Below are 18,600 nucleotides of genomic sequence, written 5' to 3'. Positions count from 1 at the left end.
CGACAGTCGACGCTCTACTTTACGCTGTCGGTTGTCTCGCCATGGTCGATGGGCCAGAAACCAATGGCTCAGGCTCAGGCTCAGGCTCGGCCCGCAAATTGCCTTTCTTTCGCAGTTCCCATGGTCCTCTCGCTCGTCGTCGCGCCACTACCGTCCACTCCCACCGTATTATTCGATCCTTGTTCTACCTCATCGCTTGGATCTTTGTCCTGCTAGTCTGCATTGCCAACCTCGCCGATAAACCCGTTTTGCGCAGTACCTACTTTCTCTACCTCGATCTGACCGATATCATCCCCGTCTCTGTGCCCAATGCCTACCTCATCAACTCCATTGCCCGATCCATTGGTCTACACGATTTCTATCAGGTCGGTCTGTGGGGCTTCTGTGAGGGCTACAATGGCGATGGTATCACCGGTTGCTCAAAACCTAAGTCTCTCTATGCATTCAACCCAGTCGATATTATCTTGAATGAATTGCTCGCTGGTGCCAGTAGTATGTCACTTCCCAATTTCCAAAAAAAAAAAAAATAACCTCCCCTCTTTTCTCTCCCCATCTGATACTAATATATTCTTTTTTCCTTTTTTTTTAGTTGCCCTACCAAGCGACATTCAGGACCCTCTCAACCTGGCCCGCGTTGCCTCTCATTGGATGTTTGGCCTGTTCATTGCTGCCGCTGTCCTCAACTTCATCATGATCTTCATCAGTCCACTGGCTGTCTCTTCGCGACCCCCGCAGACAATCAAGCTCTGGGCAGCAGCCAGCACCGGTGAAAATGGTACACAAATCACTCCAGCTGGTCGCCCACCACACCGTCGTCGCACCTTTGTCTGGCTACGCTCTCTACCAATGCTCATCCTGGCCTTCTTCACTGCTCTTATCACCATCGTCGCATCTGCCGTGGCAACCGTCATGTTTGAAATCTTCGCACACGTCTTCACCAACGCCGATCCCAGTCTGAACATCCACGCTCATGTCGGCACCCAAATGCTAGTATTCATGTGGATTGGTGCAGGTTTCAGTCTGCTCGGTTTCATCATCCAGCTTGGCTCCTGCTGCGCGTCCTGCTGTGGCGGCCGAAAGGCACGCAAACAATTGAAATCTCAGGGTGTCAATTGGCGGGAACTGGAGAAGATGAGCGCCATGGATCAATCCGGCAGGCAGACTCCAGCAGAGCGTGGACAGCATCTCGAACCCCATGCCGTCACGACAAATTAAATCTTTGTACAGATGTATTGGTGCCGCATTTATATCGGATCTATATCTTGAACCTCCGACCCATACTACCTGCCCGCTCCTTTATGAAGGAGCAGGTTCGTTGAACAGAACATTTCCTTGAATATGCCATATTGGTTTTTCATTACTTCATCTAGTTTCTAACGATTTCAACGATCATTAGCGCTGGGTCTTGACCGACTTTTTTTTTGGAATTGGTATCTATTGGACTTTTAGATTTGTTGATAGTCATTCAGTCATAGATAAAAATTGTATCTATTTTCTCGTTCCCACTTTCCTCAATTTCTCTTCCTTGCAGTAAACATCAAGATTGATATATATAGATATCCAGATAAGGCTCGCTAGTTCGATTTCATTTCATCTCAACGGCACCGGTGGCGCTTTTAGCTGCGTCTTTAGTGCTTTGCTTATTTCCGGGTTGTTGCACCAACAACGTACACCATGGTGGCGTACTACACCGTCGCATAACATACCATGCTGTGCGACGAACAAAGTTTACCGTGCACAACTTTATTGCAGCACGGTCGAACGTAGAATTCCAATTCTGTCCAGTTTATTTTATTTCTGGAGAGTCAGTAGCTATATACTCATGGTAATAACCAGGGAACGAATATCAGTTTTGAAAGGCGGCTGGGTTTAAAATGATGTACCGAGGTCTGCGGCAAATCAAGCACGTTCTTAAGGTTGTGATTACACATGAACTTGTCGATAACATCTCTACTGGCAATGTAGTTCCTACATTGCTTACGACAAAAGTTGAATGCCCAGCTGGGGAAACTGACTTAATTCCTATCTACCATTTATCCATTTGAGATGAGTGACGGGTGTAATATGTAGATATTTCACTTTGCCAGTTCTTCTTCCATCATTCGAGCCAGTTCGTCATCGTCAGGGTGGTATTCCACCTCATTTGGTCCAGTTTGACATGCAGCAGTGTCTGAACTTCCATCTTCCATGTCAAAACAGTGACGTGTATTATCGGGACTGTGAACTCCCACGCAAGTATCGACTGAAGCATCTGGAATACCGTTTTTGGTGGAAGAGTACTGCACTTCCGTGGGAGGACGGGTAGCCCGGCCACGGCTGAGTTCAGCATTGGCTCGAGGGTTCTTTCGAGCTTTTTGGGGACGAGCTCGGGGTTCGTTGGTCGTAGATTTCCTAGTTTTCGCTACTTTGCTTCCGGTTTTGCTCTTTCGTCCCTTCATATTGTACCCTGGGCATGGGGCTATCAATCCTCTTGGCTGGTTGAGTACCGAGTCTCCAGCGAAAAGATTCTTATCAATATAAACGTCCGAGACCAATTGGTTGGCTGGTGGAATTCGAAGCCAGTTAAGTTTCTACGTTCTGAGAGCATGCCGGAAATTTGTTAGCTTGGGTTCAGTTGTGGGGTTGGCTTCTTTATGCTGAATTCCTGGGGTACTCACAGTCTCTGCGCCATCGTCGGTAAGATCGATCACCATGGCATCTTGGGGAGGCACAGCAGGGGAGCAATGACGAGGGATCAGTCGGTTGTGTGGAGTGTTGTGGGAGAGAGTAGCATCTCCTACTTCTGATTGTAGGGTGTCGGATGGGAGGGCGGAAGTAGCACTCTTTCGAATGACCGAGCTGTCGGGTGCATTCATTCGCGCTGTATGGCTGGCAGCCTCATGACCGGAAGAGGCCGAGACAGGAGTATTACTTCCAGAAGGACAGTTCGACATGTTGGTCGTTTCGTCTTGATCCAGCTCCATGGGATTCGTTGCGTTAGATCCAGGAAGATTCATCAGAGGTGGACCGGAGCCTGTAGCCGGGACGTGATTCGAAGCTGGAGATGGAGGGTTGGAAGCAACGGATAATTCACGAGGGTAGTTCGAAAGAGACGAAATTGAAGCAGGTGACGGGTAATTTGCTGAAGCTCGATCGTTGTTATTGGCATGAGCAATCCTTTTTAGAATCTCTGTTGGATCTGCCCCTGGAGACTTCAAGGCAGATATCAATGAATGATACTCAGTGAATAGCTTATCATGCTTTGTTTTCCACATCTCAGTTCCAAAGACAGCATCTTCGGTACAGCAGTGCGGCGACGGTAGTCGCGTTGAATCTCGAGAAGCATTATAGTCCGCCACCAGAGAATTATGTGTTCTGGCTAGATCCGTGTACCTCTGCTGCCAGGTCATGCTTTCAGCTTTGATATTCTTAGTACGCGTCTGCTGTGTCGAGGTCACGCGTCGTAGAGTGGTAAGTTCCGCCTCCATTTCCTCAATCTTCAACTTTCCAGTTCGCGGATCAGGCTGACAATGACTGAGTAGTCTATCACGGAACCTATTTCGCTCTGCAACAAGAACATTGATTCGACGTTGAGAGCTCTTTAGGCGACCCCAGATAGCCGATTCCGATACTTCGACGTGAACCGTGCGAGAGTGCAAGTATGGAGCAGAAGGAGAATACTCAGGCCTCCTGTAAGGTGACGAGAACACAGCTGGAGCAGCGGATCTAGGAGCCGTATACCGTGCAACTTCGCTAGGACCCAAAGCAAATCGAGACATCGCAGATGCGCTGGCGGGATTACAGCGTCCTACGGCCGAACAAGCTGGGATAGACGACTGACTGGCAACTTCCATGCGAGACTGTGTTTGCCTAGCTAGTGATTTCGGCGAAGAAGAAGCAGGCGACTGACATGTTCGCTTCGGTGGCGAAGCCTCTATATCATTGTCCGTCTCATCTAGCGAGCGCTTGCCCGTGGTTGCGAGGTTTGGAATCTCGATGTCATGGACAAGGGGGTCGAAATCCGTGAGGGCATCAAAGGAACCCAATATATCGAAGTCGAACTCGGGAAGATTTATCAAATCTCGGGCCGCCGAATCGGCAGAGGACTGGTCGTCCAACAGCTGTGACTGAGATCCAGGGGAGAGTGTAAGCCCCAGATCATCAACCCCAAACCCACATGCATCACCTGGGGGCAACTCACATTGCTCCATGATTTGATCCATGATAAAATGATAGTAAGCTCAAATGTGCTCACGGCATTTTGGAAAACTATAACCACCGCGCCAGGAGGCTATCCTCGTTTGAAGACTAACGACTGGCTACTAGTTGTTAGTATATGAAGCAAGATGTCTCTCAGAGAAATAGTGGGATGATTAACCTTCACCAATAAGCCTGTACAACCTGCAAGAGTAAAAAATGAACATCTTGTCGTCCAAATGTTTACCTTTTTCTGACACGGTCACTTTCACCGCCCGGCAATGTTCTCCACATCTCCACCGCCTTGGTTCAACACGTGACCGCGTTCCAACCGCAACGAGGCCTCCGATTGCCGACTCTAACTCCTCCGAAGTATTGAGCCTCACCTCCTTCTCGGCTTTCTAGTAGGTTGTCGCCTCACCCATTTGCAGGAACAATAACATATCACGACAATTTGCTTTGTTGCACATAATCCTGTCATTATGAGCGTCATTCTCTGCACAGGTAAATGGGCCATGTTTATCAAAAAGCTCCCCGCATTCTTCCCGAGCTTGAACTGACCAGGGGATATTTATAACAGCGGGGTATGACCATACCATCCGGTCAGTCTACTTTATCAGGACCTACTTCGATCTCAATTAGGGAAATTCCCATGTCGAAATACTAATCATTTGGTCAACAGCTTCTGGGAGGCTTTGTCCGGTATCTGCTCTCGAACTATCCAACACCCCGACTCTCAGGTCAACCGTCTCTGCATCACACCCGACAAGCGTTTCCTAGCGGCTGCTGGCCACAACAATGTCAAACTATATGATATCAAGTCTACAAATCCCAATCCCGTGATGACCTTTGAGGGCCACACGAACAACATCACCGGTGTCGCATTCCACTGTGAGGGCAAGTGGATGGTCACAAGCTCAGAGGATGGCACTGTCAAGGTGTGGGATACACGCACAGGTAGCCTACAACGTAACTACATGCACCGGGCTCCCGTCAATGATGTTGTTATTCATCCGAATCAAGGCGAACTCATCAGTGGAGATCAAGCTGGCATGGTTCGCGTCTGGGATCTTGGTGAGAGTGTCTGCACTCACCAGCTTATTCCTGCTGAGGATACATCCGTTCTCAGTGTCAGTGTAGCGAGCGATGGATCTTTGCTATGCGCAGGAAACAAAGTTGTAGGCTTCCCTCTATCACTTCATTGTACATGTGACTCTACTGACTAGGGGACTCAGGGAAACGTATATATATGGCGAATGGTTATCACTGACGACACCACACGCATCATCCCAGTCTGTACTTTCCAGGCTCATCGGGACTATTTGACTCGTGTTCTTCTGTCCCCCGATGTCAAACATTTAGCGACATGTGCCGCGGACCACACTGCAAAGGTCTGGAATTTGGATACGGATTACGCACCGGCGAAGGTGGCCATCAAAGAATGGAATGAGCGACAGGCTCAAAAGGACCCATCTGAAAACGGCGACAGCAATGGCGATTCTGCCGAGGGAAACAATCAGAACAATGAGCTGATGCGCATATTTGGGGATTCCAGCACAGACCGAGATCTTTTGCGTATTACCGATACTAGTACTCCGCGAGAAGACACTTCACAACAGACTTTCATGGCCGGCCCGGACGGCCCTCCCATGGACCCTGCAAGCAACACTCTATTCCTGGAGACTACTCTTGTCAATCATCAACGATGGGTATGGGACTGTGCTTTCTCTGCGGATTCGGCTTACCTTGTCACTGTTTCGAGCGACCACTACGCCCGCCTATGGGAACTCAGCACTGGTAACATTATTCGTCAATATAGTGGACACCACCGCGGTGCTGTTTGCGTTGCTCTGAACGATTATTCTGAGCCCCGCTAAAACTAGACCGGCTTTTCAGTTGCTTCGTCTTCGAGGCAATATCCACATTTAAGGTGTTTCCTCTGGGTCGGTGGCGTTCTATGTTTTGACAATTCTTGGAGCACCGCATTGCATGGCGCAGGGGTTCGTTTCTCAGCGTCCAGCTTTTTTGGGCCGCTTTTCTACGATTTATGCTGTTTTTGAAGATACCAAGTCTATCTAGTAATCATTTCAAGGGAAATATCCTGACATCTTTTAATAATTACTACTACATCCCCACAATAGAGATGACCAGCCCGGTTGGATCTTAAGAAATTCCCACCTACATAAAACTCAATGAAGTATGAAAGCGCTCTGTATTTATTATTCAAGAAAACACATCGCTCAACCCAAACAGAAATAGAACAAATCGGGTCTCAAATACAAGAAAAGAAAGGAACCATGTCAAACAATGGATCAATAAAAATATTTGCCGAAGACAAGAGCAAAGAAACACTCTCGGAGTTGAATTATTTTCTCTCCGTGTCCACTGTATCTTTGATTGTCACAGATATATACCCTCTGCAATTGGAAGAGTATCAATCAAGCAGTCCATGTCCACTTAGTTCATAGCGAACCAAGTGACGCTAACGACAACGTCCAACCCCCGTTCCTCAGCACCGGGGTACTTGAACGTCCACATACCGTCGCGATTGACGTCCCAGAAGGCACCGGAGGCAGAGTGCATCCCGCGCTTGCCAGCATTGCTCTGTGTGCCGTCGGCGGCGGCGGTCTTATCAATCAATCCCTGCTGCACGATGGTGCTGTTCACGGTGAAACGGTAAGGGGCAGGTGTCTTGGTGTCTGGGGGAGCGGTGGCAGAGATAAGAGCTTTCAGAACGGTGTTCTAGATAGGAGAATCATCAATTTGGTTCGAAGTCTAGAATTGGAAGATCTAGCTTTGCGGGGGTTGGGTGGCGTACGATAATGGACGAGTTCCACTCGCTGACTTTATCATGCTGGTATTCTGTGGTATCCTTAAGCGCGAGATCGCAGGCCTAATGAATTGGTTTTGTGTGAGCTTAAGATCCGATGTGAACCCTTTATCGAACTCAGACGAAATGGTAAATGCGGGACGTACCTCGGTGGTAATTTTAGTCAATTCCGGGATAGGAAGGGGCTAGCAGAAACCAATGTCAGAAATTACAATCAGATGTTTCCGAAGACTTCTTGCTTGTATATCTTTGAATGCTTTGAGGATCGTCCTGATATATAGCATTGTCGGGGAATGTGGTGTAACGAGAGAAATGACATACCGACGGGGGAGCAGAGCCATCGACAGCCATTTTGAATATTTTTTGGCAGATTAAGTACCAAAGAACTGCATGAACAATCGCATTAGCGTTTGATTCTTCGTGTCCAGCTTTAGACATGCGTTTGCGCTCCCCGCTGCACCTTGCGATGTCACGTTTGTTCGCGACGACGCGGAGATCGTTGGCGGGATTGATTGTCAAACAAAACGTGGACGGGTCCGCCAAGGTGGATATATCAAAGTGTTGCCTTACCGTAGGATATCTTAGGAGAATATGAGGTCGTTGAAAGGGGAATTGATAGAGTCGCCGCGGGATTGTTTTGGTGGCATCATCGCGCGGATGCTGTGGACTCTGATTGGCTCCCTGTTGGCGGTGATTAGCTAAGCGGATTTTTGGTCGAAGTTGGTCGTTGAAAAGATGCGAGATCAAACTCCGTTTTATTGAGATGGTCTGTGTATTTTATATGAAAAGATGGCCGGTAATCATATGATAGAATTCAGTTATTCCGCAATGTATCTTGGTAGTATTGGCTCAACAATCTCGAGATGGTCCAAGATTCTTCATTGTCAATACGATATATATTCCATTATGTATAGTATCCAAACTTGTATATTGCGACTAGTACCTACTAATAGGTATTCGAAGGTTCTGTATTTGAAAGCCATTATTTTTATGGCGATGCCCATTAAACTTCTAGTGCTGGCTTTATCAATATTCACAATGGAAGTTCCAAATATCGTGTCAAGATCAACCGGATGGCGTTATAAGTCACCAACTCGTTCGCGCGATATGGATTGACGAACGAGGAGACAGAATGGAATGGACTTGGTGGAAGCGGATGCAAGTTCTCGGATCAACTCTATTGGGCGATATTGTATAAGTCGATACGGGGAATCCTTCTCTCATTGGAGTATAGTGTCTCGAATGAAGTGAAGATGCTTTTGCAGACGTTGGCTCGAAATCCTTCCTTTCCCGTTCTCCCAGGTGGCCAGCTGCTAATGACATCAAGGTCTTCCGGATATCCCAGAATATCGCACAAAATATCGTGTAGTCCATCTTAAGACAGCTAAGAATGGCGGCCCACCCTCCCTTGTAGAATTGTCTTCCATTCTGGTCTTTCTAGAAAAGAGTGATTTCTTTGCATCAAATACCCGAGTAGCTTACAAGCACAAAGAATTATTAGTTGCACATGACAAACAATGAGGAATAGGAAAAAGAGTCTTATCACTATAAATGATCTTAACACTGGAAGCAAGGAAAACGCCACGCCTGTCTAGTGACGATGTGGTCCTCTAAGAACTGTCTGTTCAGATGTCAGAATCAGAAAAAGAAAAGGCAATCGAGCTTCAAGATATATAAAGCGTGCAAGCCCATTATAGTGATGTAGCCAGGCTGTTGGCTGATGATAGGTGACCAGCTCATATATGGCCATACAAATGATTGCAATCAGCATATCATCCCGAAAGACCAAGATAGGAGCTTGCAGGTGTGAGTGCAGTGCATTTAGTGCACGTGAGTAAAACCAGCACCTTTTCCCATGAGATCTGAATGGCCGTGGATTTTCGTGAAATAACTTGTCACCAATGCGCGCGTCGATGCGAAAGATAGTACGCCACTATCACCGTTCGATTGTAGCAGGGCTGATATCCAGGATGCCGACTCCGGTGATGTTGGATTCTCATGCCACGTAAAAAATGGGTCAATTAAATACGAAGAGAGGATAGTCTGCTCATCTCAGCCTGGGTTTCTGATCAGTGGTATCGGGGGTAACTCAATGACGCTTAGTTCATAAGAGTCACTCTTCTTGCTTGAGCCGGTTGGTATAGGTTGATTATGCTTCGGTGATCCCTTTTGACCGGGTTCGAAGTCAGGTCGACGAATTCTCCAAAATCAAAATAGCCATTGCACTGAAGCCAGGATTTGTGATATCGTCCACAGGAGGGTTTGGCTTCGTCTGTAGGGTGTCAGTGATGAGATACTTCAACGAAAAGAGTGAGACTGTTCGCACCGCATTCGACTCTTCACCACCGGCATGTTCTGCAGCCTTTATCTCGTCCTCCTACACCGACCATTGTCTTCCAGTGTCTGTGTTGAATGATGAATCTAGGCTGGCAGTGGAAAAGTGTTGAAGTTGGTAAGGCTGAGTCAGCCGCAGGCAAACATCGCTAGTTATAGTTCCGTGCCAAGACTGAATATAGATTGATATACAGATGACAATGAGCATTCAAACAAAGTATGGAGCCCAAAAAGCTCGAAAGAAGGAAAATTCAGCCAGATTACTCGTTTTGAGTTCCAGAGATTTCAATTCCCAAATAAAATCTCCGAATGAGTTGCAATTTCAACTCTTTCACTTCAATCACACCGTTTCCGTTTTTGGCGGCTTTCAAAGACACGAGGAGTCACGGGATTCAAAGAGATGCCTCACTTTTGAAAATCTTCTCTCACTTTCTTTACGCAAACTTATTAAGCCTTTCGCTCCCCGTCTCCTCGCTTTCGTTTGCATTCCTTCAATTAACAGGCAAATCATCTACAGTTTCTCTTCTGTTTTGGTTTCCTAAACCATCGAGCCTCCCACTTCATCCATCATCTACTCCAACAAGCACTTCACCAAAGTAGAAAAGAAGGGATCAAGCATTTAACTGCCAGAAGGCTTTCCAAAATGCCGAGGCAGAGGCCAGGCCAATTCCCAGGTGCCCACCTACCGCTGAACTTTGTGCCAGGAATCCGAGTAAGCACATCAAAAGCCGGAGATGGAATACTGAATGGCTAACCAGCGGATTAACATGCGGTTTCAGAATTTTCCAGGCCCTGGGATGTATCCAACGCTCCTGGACGATGACCAAATTAGATCCGGGCATGCGTGGTGAGTATTCCAGATAACAGAGATCGAGAGAACCTACAGTTGACGCTATTTTAGCCGCAGACACTTTTCGAAAGAGATCAAGATGATGCGTGTGATGAATGAAATTACGGAGCTGCAAGACTGGCACCGCTTGGTGGGTTTTCTATCAGATTGTTGCATGAGATGTAATGAGTACCCAGGGACGCGCACTGATGTAACTTCCTCTTCAAGGTTCTCGGGAACAATATCCATTTCATTCTTCATAACTTATTCATATGCCATGCGTTAGAGCAGACACCGGAAACCATGGATTGGATCATCGACGAACTTCGATGGCGGGCATATCGTTATGTAGTAAAGGGACAAGTCAATGTCTTTGATGGAGTCGTCAAGTCTGATACGGCCATATCATCCGAGCTACGCCAGGCATTGACCGATGCAACAAGACCTCTGATACAACCAAGCCTACAGACTGGAACAAGGAACAAGTACCAGATCCTTGTAGATCCCATGTCGTACCCACTCATGTTTGGGCGAACAAAGGTTCTCATGGATGGTGAGATCTCGCTCGGTGAGTGTCTTGTGTCGGGAGGCCTAGGATCGACGATTAGTCTCCATCATGCGGACCGAAGTTCTACGGATCCGCATCTACGTAGGCAAACGATTCCTAATGGAATTATCTACAACAACAAAATCTTCTCAAATTATGATATGCGACACCAGTGCATTCCATTTGACGTCAAATTCACCAAACAGGGCTGCCAAATTGAGTCTTATATCAACGATTTACATCCTCGGACACACGCTGGAACATACAGAGTCATTGAAAAGATAATTTCACAAACTATACCATTGTGGAATGAAAGCCTCTCACAAGATTCAAGTAGCTGGAAACGTCTAGACCCCAGAAAGGCCTATTTCGACCCACCAATCCCACAATGGGGAAACAACCGCTGTCGATGTGAAAACTATCTGGGGGGCCAGCACGAGACAACTGGAAGCTGTCCAGAATGCAGAGGTATTGCCCATAACCTAGTGAGCAGGGGTTGATTCCGCTAATTTTGCAGATATCTACAGTAAATGGGTCGAGACTCGGCGTATCGTCAACCCGGAGCCTCTACCATTTGTTGAAAGCCCCAAACCTCCAGCAACCAAGGTGAACTTGCGCGGTCAGTTTGCAAAAAAGGGGGTTCAGATACTTGCTAGAATTGAGAGCGTCAACCTTGCCCCAGGCGGCTCAAGAGCTGGGGATAATTGGCACGTGGAGGGAGCCCTGGTAAGTTTATCACCGCCTCAATCTAGGTTGTATCGAAGCCTAATTTGAGTAGAACGAGCATATCTGCGCAACAGCACTGCTTTGCTACGACATGGAAAATATTTCTCTTCGCAAGGTTCGATTCCGTCATCGTTTTAAGCATGACATAAATTTCTGGTTCAACTCATTCATGAGGGATGTTCCCGCTTGGGTGAACAAAGCAAACTGGGAAGCCGTGAATTCCCAACTGCTTGATACGTTGCCTCATCCATATGCCGAAGATAATGATGCCGAATTTGATCTATACAATGTGATCCAAGAGCTGGGTAAGGTACCTCTACGCGAGGGACGACTGGTAGTCTTTCCCAGCAACCTCCAGAGTAGGTCCACAATGTTCCGCACCAAAGACTCAACGAAGCCAGGAAGCTGCAAAATCCTTGCCCTCTTCTTGGTGGATCCTCATCTACGAGTCATATCGACTGCGAAAGTTCCCCCACAGCGCAAGGACTGGTGGACAGAGCGTGAGTGGCTGATAAACTTCATTCTATGCTGCCATCTTCCACAAGAATTGGTCAACATGGTTTTCAAGGAGCTAGACAGGATTGAAGATTATCCCATGACCTGGAAAGTTGAAAGAACCACAAGGTTGAGAATGATACGGGCCAGGAAGGAAATTACGGACTTAAGTACCGACGAAGTGGAGCAGCCTGACAGGGGATATTTTGACCTGGCGCCGTGGATAGCTGATTTCCCTTGAAATCTACACTCGAGCTTCAACCATAGAGCGCCTTGCTCGGTTTGACGAAGGAAACGGAAAGTGTTCGATGTTTCTTGGGGAAGTGATGGGTGATGATGGAGATGCTATGGGGATCTACGAAATGGAGGACAAGGAAAATAAATGGATGTCAGAAAAGAATGGTTGCGGAAGCCTAGTGCTAATTTCCATACATAAATGCTTTCATTATGATGGACTTTGTAGGCAAGGCGATAAACTGGGAAACTAGAATCTTTTTCAAAGCTGAGCTTTCTTAGTCTTTGCCAGCTCATTGTTTTCAATCAAAGACAAAAGCTTTGGGATCAAGGACCAATCGCCCTCCGTTATAGCCATCCTTTTTTGCTCGCCATGAAATACTGACAGAAGATCATTCTTGTTCAGCTCCAAGGTCAGGCCCGATTTTGCCCCCAATTGTGTCTTTTCTGAGGCAACTCTATATGTTAATGTCCCGTTGCTAACATTAACCCTGAACCATTTTCCCTCATCAACCACATGAAGATGAATTGCAAAGTTTTCATCACCAGCCTTGAGACCGTCCAATTGGATAGCAAGCAATGTCAGCCATTGATCAACAGTTTGTGTGGGCTTCAACTGGTAGCCCATATTTCCAGATGGTCGAGAACCATGCGGAGCAAGCATTTCTCTAGCCCCAGTCAAGTAGAAGTTGCGCCACGTCGCATTCTCTGACGCGTATCCAAGCTTCTTAAAGACAGAGGCTAATGAATTCCTAGAATTGGCGTGGGTAGGATCGAATGCGACAGCGTGGCCTAACAAAGTTGCTGCAAAGCGTAAGTCGCCTGCGTCAGAAAATCTCTCTGCTTTCCGAACAACCTCGTCAATTCCCCCCATGCAAGAAATGTATCTTTCCGCATTTTCCTTTGGTGGATGCTCCCAGAGGTGAGCAGGATTACCATCGAACCAGCCGATATATCTTTGATAAATACCCTTGACATTATGGTTGATTGATCCATAAAACCCTTGCGTATACCACTTTCGTTGCAAGGAAGGTGGAAGCTTGAGTACTTCAGCAATCTCGATTCCAATCATCCCTTTGTTCATCATACGAAGCGTCTGGTCATGCATAAAAGCATACAAATCTCGTTGATCAGCCAGAAGTTCTTTGATACTGCTTTCTCCCCAGGTTGGCCAAGAGTGACCAGCGCAGAGAGCATTTGACGAGCTGCCGTAGAGCAATAATGATTCATCCAGGTATTCAGCCCAAGCTTTTGCATCTCTCACTTGTGCACCACGAAGTGTAATGATGTTATGCAGACTGTGCGTGGCGCACTCTGCGATGTACAAAACCCGGTGATCTGGAAAGAAGAAGTTCATTTCTGAGGGTGCTTCGGAACCGGGGACCATCTGAAATATGATCCGGACACCGTCAACAACTTTACTCTCGCCTGTCTTGAAGATGCTGACATTTGGCGGAATAAGTGAATTGGCTCCAGATGGTACTGTCATACCTATACCACAACCGATTTGTCCATCCGGGGCTTTAGGCAGAGCATTGCCATACATATAGATAGCACGACGTCGCATTGCGTTACCAACATATAGATTCTCACTCAATGCTTCATCCATGAAGCCTTCTGGCGCAATGATGGGAATATCATGTGTCTTTGTAATGGGTAGAATACCCTGTGCACCGCCAAAGTGGTCGATATGTGAATGGGAATAGATCACGCCAGTGATTCTCCTGTCGCCGCGATGTTGGCAATAGAGAGAAATGGCAGCAGCAGCAGTTTCAACGGATGTAAGAGGATCAATAACAATAATACCCTCCTTGCCTTCGACAATAGTCATATTCGAAAGATCCAGCCCACGGACTTGATAGATTCCTTTTGATACCTCGAATAAGCCCTGGATAGAAGTCAACTGGCCTTGACGCCAGAGTTTAGGATTGGCCGTTGGGGGACATCCCGATTTGAGGAAATTATATTCTTCATTATTCCAGACGACACGTCCGTCCTGTGCATGAATGATACATGGATCGAGGGCTCCGATGAATCCACGATGGGCGTTTTCAAAGTCGGTTCTATCGTTGAAAGATGGCTCAACGTGTAGATCTGTCATGTTGTGAAATGTAATTTTTTCCCGCAATCTCTTTGATGATCTGAATTATTCTATTGAAACCGTAGTCTAATTTATACCCTAGGATATTGACATGAATGTGCCGAATGCCGAGTCGCATCTCATACTCCAATTTGCCTAGCTTACTTGACCCACTTAGTAAACCTACATCAAGTATGTCACCACGAACGTGATATCGTTTTTGGTAATTCAAATCGCTGATAGACGAGGACAGTGCACGAGACAGGTACCGTGGACTAAAGTATCCCCAATATGCGGGGTTATTTTCGTTAATTTTATTATTAACGTTGATTCGTTTGATTTGGCGAGCATTTCGTCAAAAATTTCGCGGAGACTCAAGAAGTTAGGTTACAACTACAAATGTAATCAAGTTACTTTTCCTACGATGACAATTGACGGGCCCCAATAGTTCCATTTGAGAATTTTTGACTAAATCATTTGCCTTGAAATATAAGCCCAAGCCGCAGAACAGGATTTTATCATTCTACCCACATGTCATGGTAATCTCCATCAATATCAATATGTGTATCTGAATCCAGGAAGCCCAGCAATCACAATTTCACCTCGATCTGCCTTCTTATTGAGATAGTAAAAGCGAATGGACAAGCTCACCACCAGTAGAATAATTAGACCCGAGAGGCCAGTACAAGTGAGAATACCTGGGTGGTACGATGGCGCATCCTGGGATCGGTAAACTAAAGATCCAGTCATTCCACCAGAGGCACCGAGCCCGACAAATATCGCACTAGAGACTGCGCGTTTCCATTGCCCTCGAATATTATTTGCCTAGTCTGAGGTGTCAATATTTTTCTCGTCTCACGGAGATTTCCTCGCGGCGAGAACTACCTGGTAAGCCATCGCGCAGGGGACGTTTGAATTGGCACCCATCGTCACCAAAAAAGCACCTACTAGGCGAGATGCGTTTGATTTCGTGAAGCCCTAGTAATAGTAAGCTCGGAATTAAGGTAATACGGGGCAGAAGAAACCACAAACCATTAAAGGGAGACCGATTATCGTGATCATAGCATTGAAGATCAAGATAGGACCACGAATGTGATACCGATCTCCCAGCCATGAAGTCGCAACCATGAGAATCCCAGCAGCAGCATATGGTGGAGCAAACAGGCATAGTGAAGCACCCGTAGAAAATCCCATCCCTTGTCGATAAATAATAGGGAGGAAGTAAGAGAGAGCATATGCAGTTGTGGTTGTGGAATAGTATATGAACCCGATTCCCCAAATGTTAATGTCAAGGCCTGCCTTCAAATATTTTCCAATGTTAAACGGCTCTAAACTGGCATCGGCACGATCTTTGGTAATGCGACGTATAATGAAATCATACTCTTCGCTAGAAAGGAATTTTCGCTTGCTCTTCTTCATTTGGTCTGGGAACCCGACCAGAACAAACCAACCTATCACTCCCAGAACGCATGTGATCAACCCTTGGATGATAAATATCCAGCGCCAGGCTGTCAGCCCTCCAAGTCCTCTCTGTTCGAATTTGATGAGAATCGAAAACATAGAAGTTGGGTTTAAATAGGGACCATACCATGAAGGTGATTCCATAGGATAGGATGCCTGTGAATGCGGAGGCAACGCACCCGAGTAGATAGAATATCGCGTATCGCTTCTGTATATCATATCGAGTATACCAGGTTGAAATCAGATAGACGGATGCAGGGAAGAACCCTGCTTCAAGAGCGCCGATTATTATACGAATGCCAACCATCTCAGTCCATTTCTTCACGAATCCAGCAGAAAGCTAAAACACAAGTGAGTTTAGACACATTGAAGTCCATATTTCGGTGCTGGCTTTCGAACATACCATGACTGCTCCCCACACAAAGCAAATTCCAGAAAGATAGTTGATAGGTCCTATCTTGCGCACAAGAACAGGACCCAGTACTTGGAAGGCGATATAAGGTGGAAAGAATGCAACTGCAATCGTACTCTGTCAAGAATGGGTAAGGTTATGGACAGTATTCTGTCTCTGCCAGGAGTATAACTCACATATTGTGTGCCAACAAGCCTCAATTCCTGTTCCATCCCGGCCACGGCGGCAGTACCCAGGTTTCCACGATCAATGAGACAAACACAATGAAGGAAACCGAGCATTAGTATGAGCCGAAGATCAATCTTACGAATGATCCCGCGTTGCTCTTGAAGGGGATATATCGGGTCATCATCAATACTTGGTTGTATAGACTTTGGTGACTCGAATGGTTCCACCTGGGCTTCTGAGGCTATTTTGATATCCGCCGATGCCATTGTTGAACGATGTTGAAGATATAGAATTTTCAGCTTCCAATAGCCGATTGAAGTAGTTGAAAGTAGAAAAGCACACGCTCAAACATTATTAAATACCAAGATAGTCTGCGCATCAAAAACGCCAAGTTGATGAAAGATGCCGCGCAAATGTTGCAATAGAATGATCTCTCCGCTCGAACTGGCTCCTCAAGAAGCTCAACTTGAATATTGTGGGGTAATGCTTGGATATGCACGCTAAATAATTGTCACTGCATCATTTTACTTTCAATTGGACAGTATTGAAACCTTCTCCGCAGATCCTAAGGTAGATTGTCGGCATGTCGGCGTTAAGGTGGGGATTTGATAATGCCTTGAAACAGGCCTTATCGCCGATTTCCGAAACAGACCTCTGAGAACCTCGGATGTGTTATTATAACAATTCAGTTTCTGGAATTTACACTGTCCTGCAAAAATAACACAATATGCCTGATTTATTGGTTGCTCCAACCAGCCAATGAAGGCATAGAGCCACCTAGGTATTCTACAGTATCGCCGAAATCCGATGACAGGTTTTTTGGGCTAAACTCATAGTATGCTACCAGGATGTGGACTTGATTGACCATGATCGAGGAATCGGGAATGCAAAATGTATAAAACGTAGTTCCACATCCTCACAGACATGGCAAAGAAAAATATCTGCCTCCATTGACCTATCATACAAGAATATTAAAAATCGGCCCTAGACAGCTCCTCTGCTCCATAACAAGATGCAGCCTCCTGTACGACAGTATTCTTCGGGCTCACTGGACAAGTTTGAGCCAGTGATGGTGACTCCGGTCATCGGAAACGAGTTTACCAAGGGAAAGTGTAATATCGTGGATGATATCCTTCGTGCATCTGATGCCGAGAGTCGTGTTCGCGATCTTGCAATCATGGGTGAGTTGCCATTATTTATCTTGTGACAAGTTTTTCATTGTTAATACCTAATTCAGTGGCTGAGCGAGGTGTTGTCTTCTTTCGAGCTCAAGATAATTTGACGAATGATCTGCAAAAGAAGCTCATTTTGAAGATGGGCGAATTGACTGGACGTCCTTCTACTCACGGCCTGCACATTCACCCTGTCACCAATGATGCTCGCGAATTCGGTGACCCAGATCCAGCAATCAGCACTATCAACTCGGAAGGTCGGAAGAAATTATACAAAGCTTCGGATTATACCAAGATGGCTGCTGTTTGGCACAGTGATATCTCATTCGAGCCTGCCCCCGCAGACTTCTCCTCATTGCGTCTAACACAGCTTCCGAAGACTGGAGGCGATACATTATGGGCTTCTGGATATGAGGTCTATGATAGAATCAGCAAGCCATATCAGAAGTTCCTTGAGACGCTTACTGCAACTCACGATGGCGAAGGATTCAGAAGAATGGCACAGTCGGGAAAATTCACACTTTATGATAAAGAGAGAGGATCGCCTGAGAATATTGGTGGAGATCTTTATGCTGTGCATCCGGTGAACTTCAAAATTTCTGTCGAGGTAATTGAATCTCATCACTAATTCATTTCAGGTTGTTCGAACCAACCCAATAACAGGCTGGAAGTCGATCTTTCCTATCGGTAAGTTCTCACAATCCATGGTGCGCGTACTGCCTAAGCCATTTTTAATGACACAAGTATTATGCAGGATCATTCCCCTCTGCAATCAATGGATTGAACCGACGAGAGAGTGCAAACATGCTGCGATGGTTCCATGATCTCATCACATATGGACATGACCTTCAAGTTCGATTCAAATGGAATGATGCAAATGATATCGCGATCTGGGACAATCGAAGTGTATTCCATACTGCTACTGGTGATCATGAAGGATTCGGTCCTCGAAGTGGAAATCGAGCTGTTGGGGTCGGAGAGGTTCCATACTTCGATCCGCAGAGCAGATCGCGTCGGGAGGATTTGGGAATTTTAGACGATTTGGCAGCTTGTCATCTTTGATTATTGCGGATTAAATTGAATAGTAACGGTATCGAGAGTAATCTCTAGAAAATGAGTTTGATTTTTCACAGTCT

General features: G+C 46.3%; 9 protein-coding genes across 9 annotated transcripts; 4 read left to right on the top strand and 5 right to left on the bottom strand.

Moving 5' to 3' along the window:
- Positions 1-41: 41 nt before the first annotated feature.
- N7469_006903 (SUR7/PalI family protein) lies at positions 42-1,215 on the top strand (the record flags this gene model as incomplete). Its single annotated transcript, XM_056645821.1, has 2 exons — positions 42-492; positions 590-1,215. 2 exons carry the CDS (start codon positions 42-44, stop codon positions 1,213-1,215), a joined length of 1,077 nt encoding a protein of 358 aa, XP_056499262.1.
- Positions 1,216-2,075: 860 nt separating this feature from the next.
- On the bottom strand, positions 2,076-2,438 carry N7469_006902 (uncharacterized protein; the record flags this gene model as incomplete). The annotated part of the gene is made up of 1 exon (XM_056645820.1): positions 2,076-2,438. One exon carries the CDS (start codon positions 2,436-2,438, stop codon positions 2,076-2,078), a length of 363 nt encoding a protein of 120 aa, XP_056499261.1.
- Positions 2,439-2,570: 132 nt separating this feature from the next.
- Positions 2,571-4,190, bottom strand: N7469_006901 (uncharacterized protein; the record flags this gene model as incomplete). The annotated part of the gene is made up of 1 exon (XM_056645819.1): positions 2,571-4,190. One exon carries the CDS (start codon positions 4,188-4,190, stop codon positions 2,571-2,573), a length of 1,620 nt encoding a protein of 539 aa, XP_056499260.1.
- A 468-nt stretch (positions 4,191-4,658) lies between these two features.
- On the top strand, positions 4,659-6,053 carry N7469_006900 (WD40 repeat domain-containing protein; the record flags this gene model as incomplete). Its single annotated transcript, XM_056645818.1, has 4 exons — positions 4,659-4,680; positions 4,757-4,778; positions 4,859-5,354; positions 5,412-6,053. The coding sequence occupies 4 exons, from the start codon at positions 4,659-4,661 to the stop codon at positions 6,051-6,053; spliced, it is 1,182 nt and encodes a 393-aa protein (XP_056499259.1).
- A 580-nt stretch (positions 6,054-6,633) lies between these two features.
- Positions 6,634-7,357, bottom strand: N7469_006899 (dynein light chain Tctex-type family protein; the record flags this gene model as incomplete). The annotated part of the gene is made up of 4 exons (XM_056645817.1): positions 6,634-6,918; positions 6,995-7,069; positions 7,153-7,191; positions 7,328-7,357. 4 exons carry the CDS (start codon positions 7,355-7,357, stop codon positions 6,634-6,636), a joined length of 429 nt encoding a protein of 142 aa, XP_056499258.1.
- Positions 7,358-10,472: 3,115 nt separating this feature from the next.
- N7469_006898 (uncharacterized protein) lies at positions 10,473-12,178 on the top strand (the record flags this gene model as incomplete). The annotated part of the gene is made up of 3 exons (XM_056645816.1): positions 10,473-11,184; positions 11,234-11,442; positions 11,495-12,178. 3 exons carry the CDS (start codon positions 10,473-10,475, stop codon positions 12,176-12,178), a joined length of 1,605 nt encoding a protein of 534 aa, XP_056499257.1.
- Positions 12,179-12,433: 255 nt separating this feature from the next.
- N7469_006897 (alkyl/aryl-sulfatase) lies at positions 12,434-14,272 on the bottom strand (the record flags this gene model as incomplete). The annotated part of the gene is made up of 1 exon (XM_056645815.1): positions 12,434-14,272. The coding sequence occupies one exon, from the start codon at positions 14,270-14,272 to the stop codon at positions 12,434-12,436; it is 1,839 nt and encodes a 612-aa protein (XP_056499256.1).
- A 534-nt stretch (positions 14,273-14,806) lies between these two features.
- N7469_006896 (MFS general substrate transporter) lies at positions 14,807-16,558 on the bottom strand (the record flags this gene model as incomplete). The annotated part of the gene is made up of 6 exons (XM_056645814.1): positions 14,807-15,076; positions 15,137-15,229; positions 15,284-15,781; positions 15,840-16,052; positions 16,116-16,241; positions 16,301-16,558. The coding sequence occupies 6 exons, from the start codon at positions 16,556-16,558 to the stop codon at positions 14,807-14,809; spliced, it is 1,458 nt and encodes a 485-aa protein (XP_056499255.1).
- A 746-nt stretch (positions 16,559-17,304) lies between these two features.
- Positions 17,305-18,526, top strand: N7469_006895 (TauD/TfdA dioxygenase family protein; the record flags this gene model as incomplete). The annotated part of the gene is made up of 4 exons (XM_056645813.1): positions 17,305-17,473; positions 17,530-18,047; positions 18,103-18,151; positions 18,219-18,526. 4 exons carry the CDS (start codon positions 17,305-17,307, stop codon positions 18,524-18,526), a joined length of 1,044 nt encoding a protein of 347 aa, XP_056499254.1.
- Positions 18,527-18,600: the final 74 nt, after the last annotated feature.

The sequence above is a fragment of the Penicillium citrinum genome (genome assembly GCF_028827155.1).
Source record: "Penicillium citrinum strain IBT 23319 chromosome Unknown utg000006l:1.0-3011923.0:1.0-3012962.0, whole genome shotgun sequence".
In the NCBI taxonomy this organism is placed as follows: Eukaryota; Fungi; Ascomycota; class Eurotiomycetes; order Eurotiales; family Aspergillaceae; genus Penicillium; species Penicillium citrinum.
This window is presented reverse-complemented; position numbering and strand designations above follow the sequence as displayed.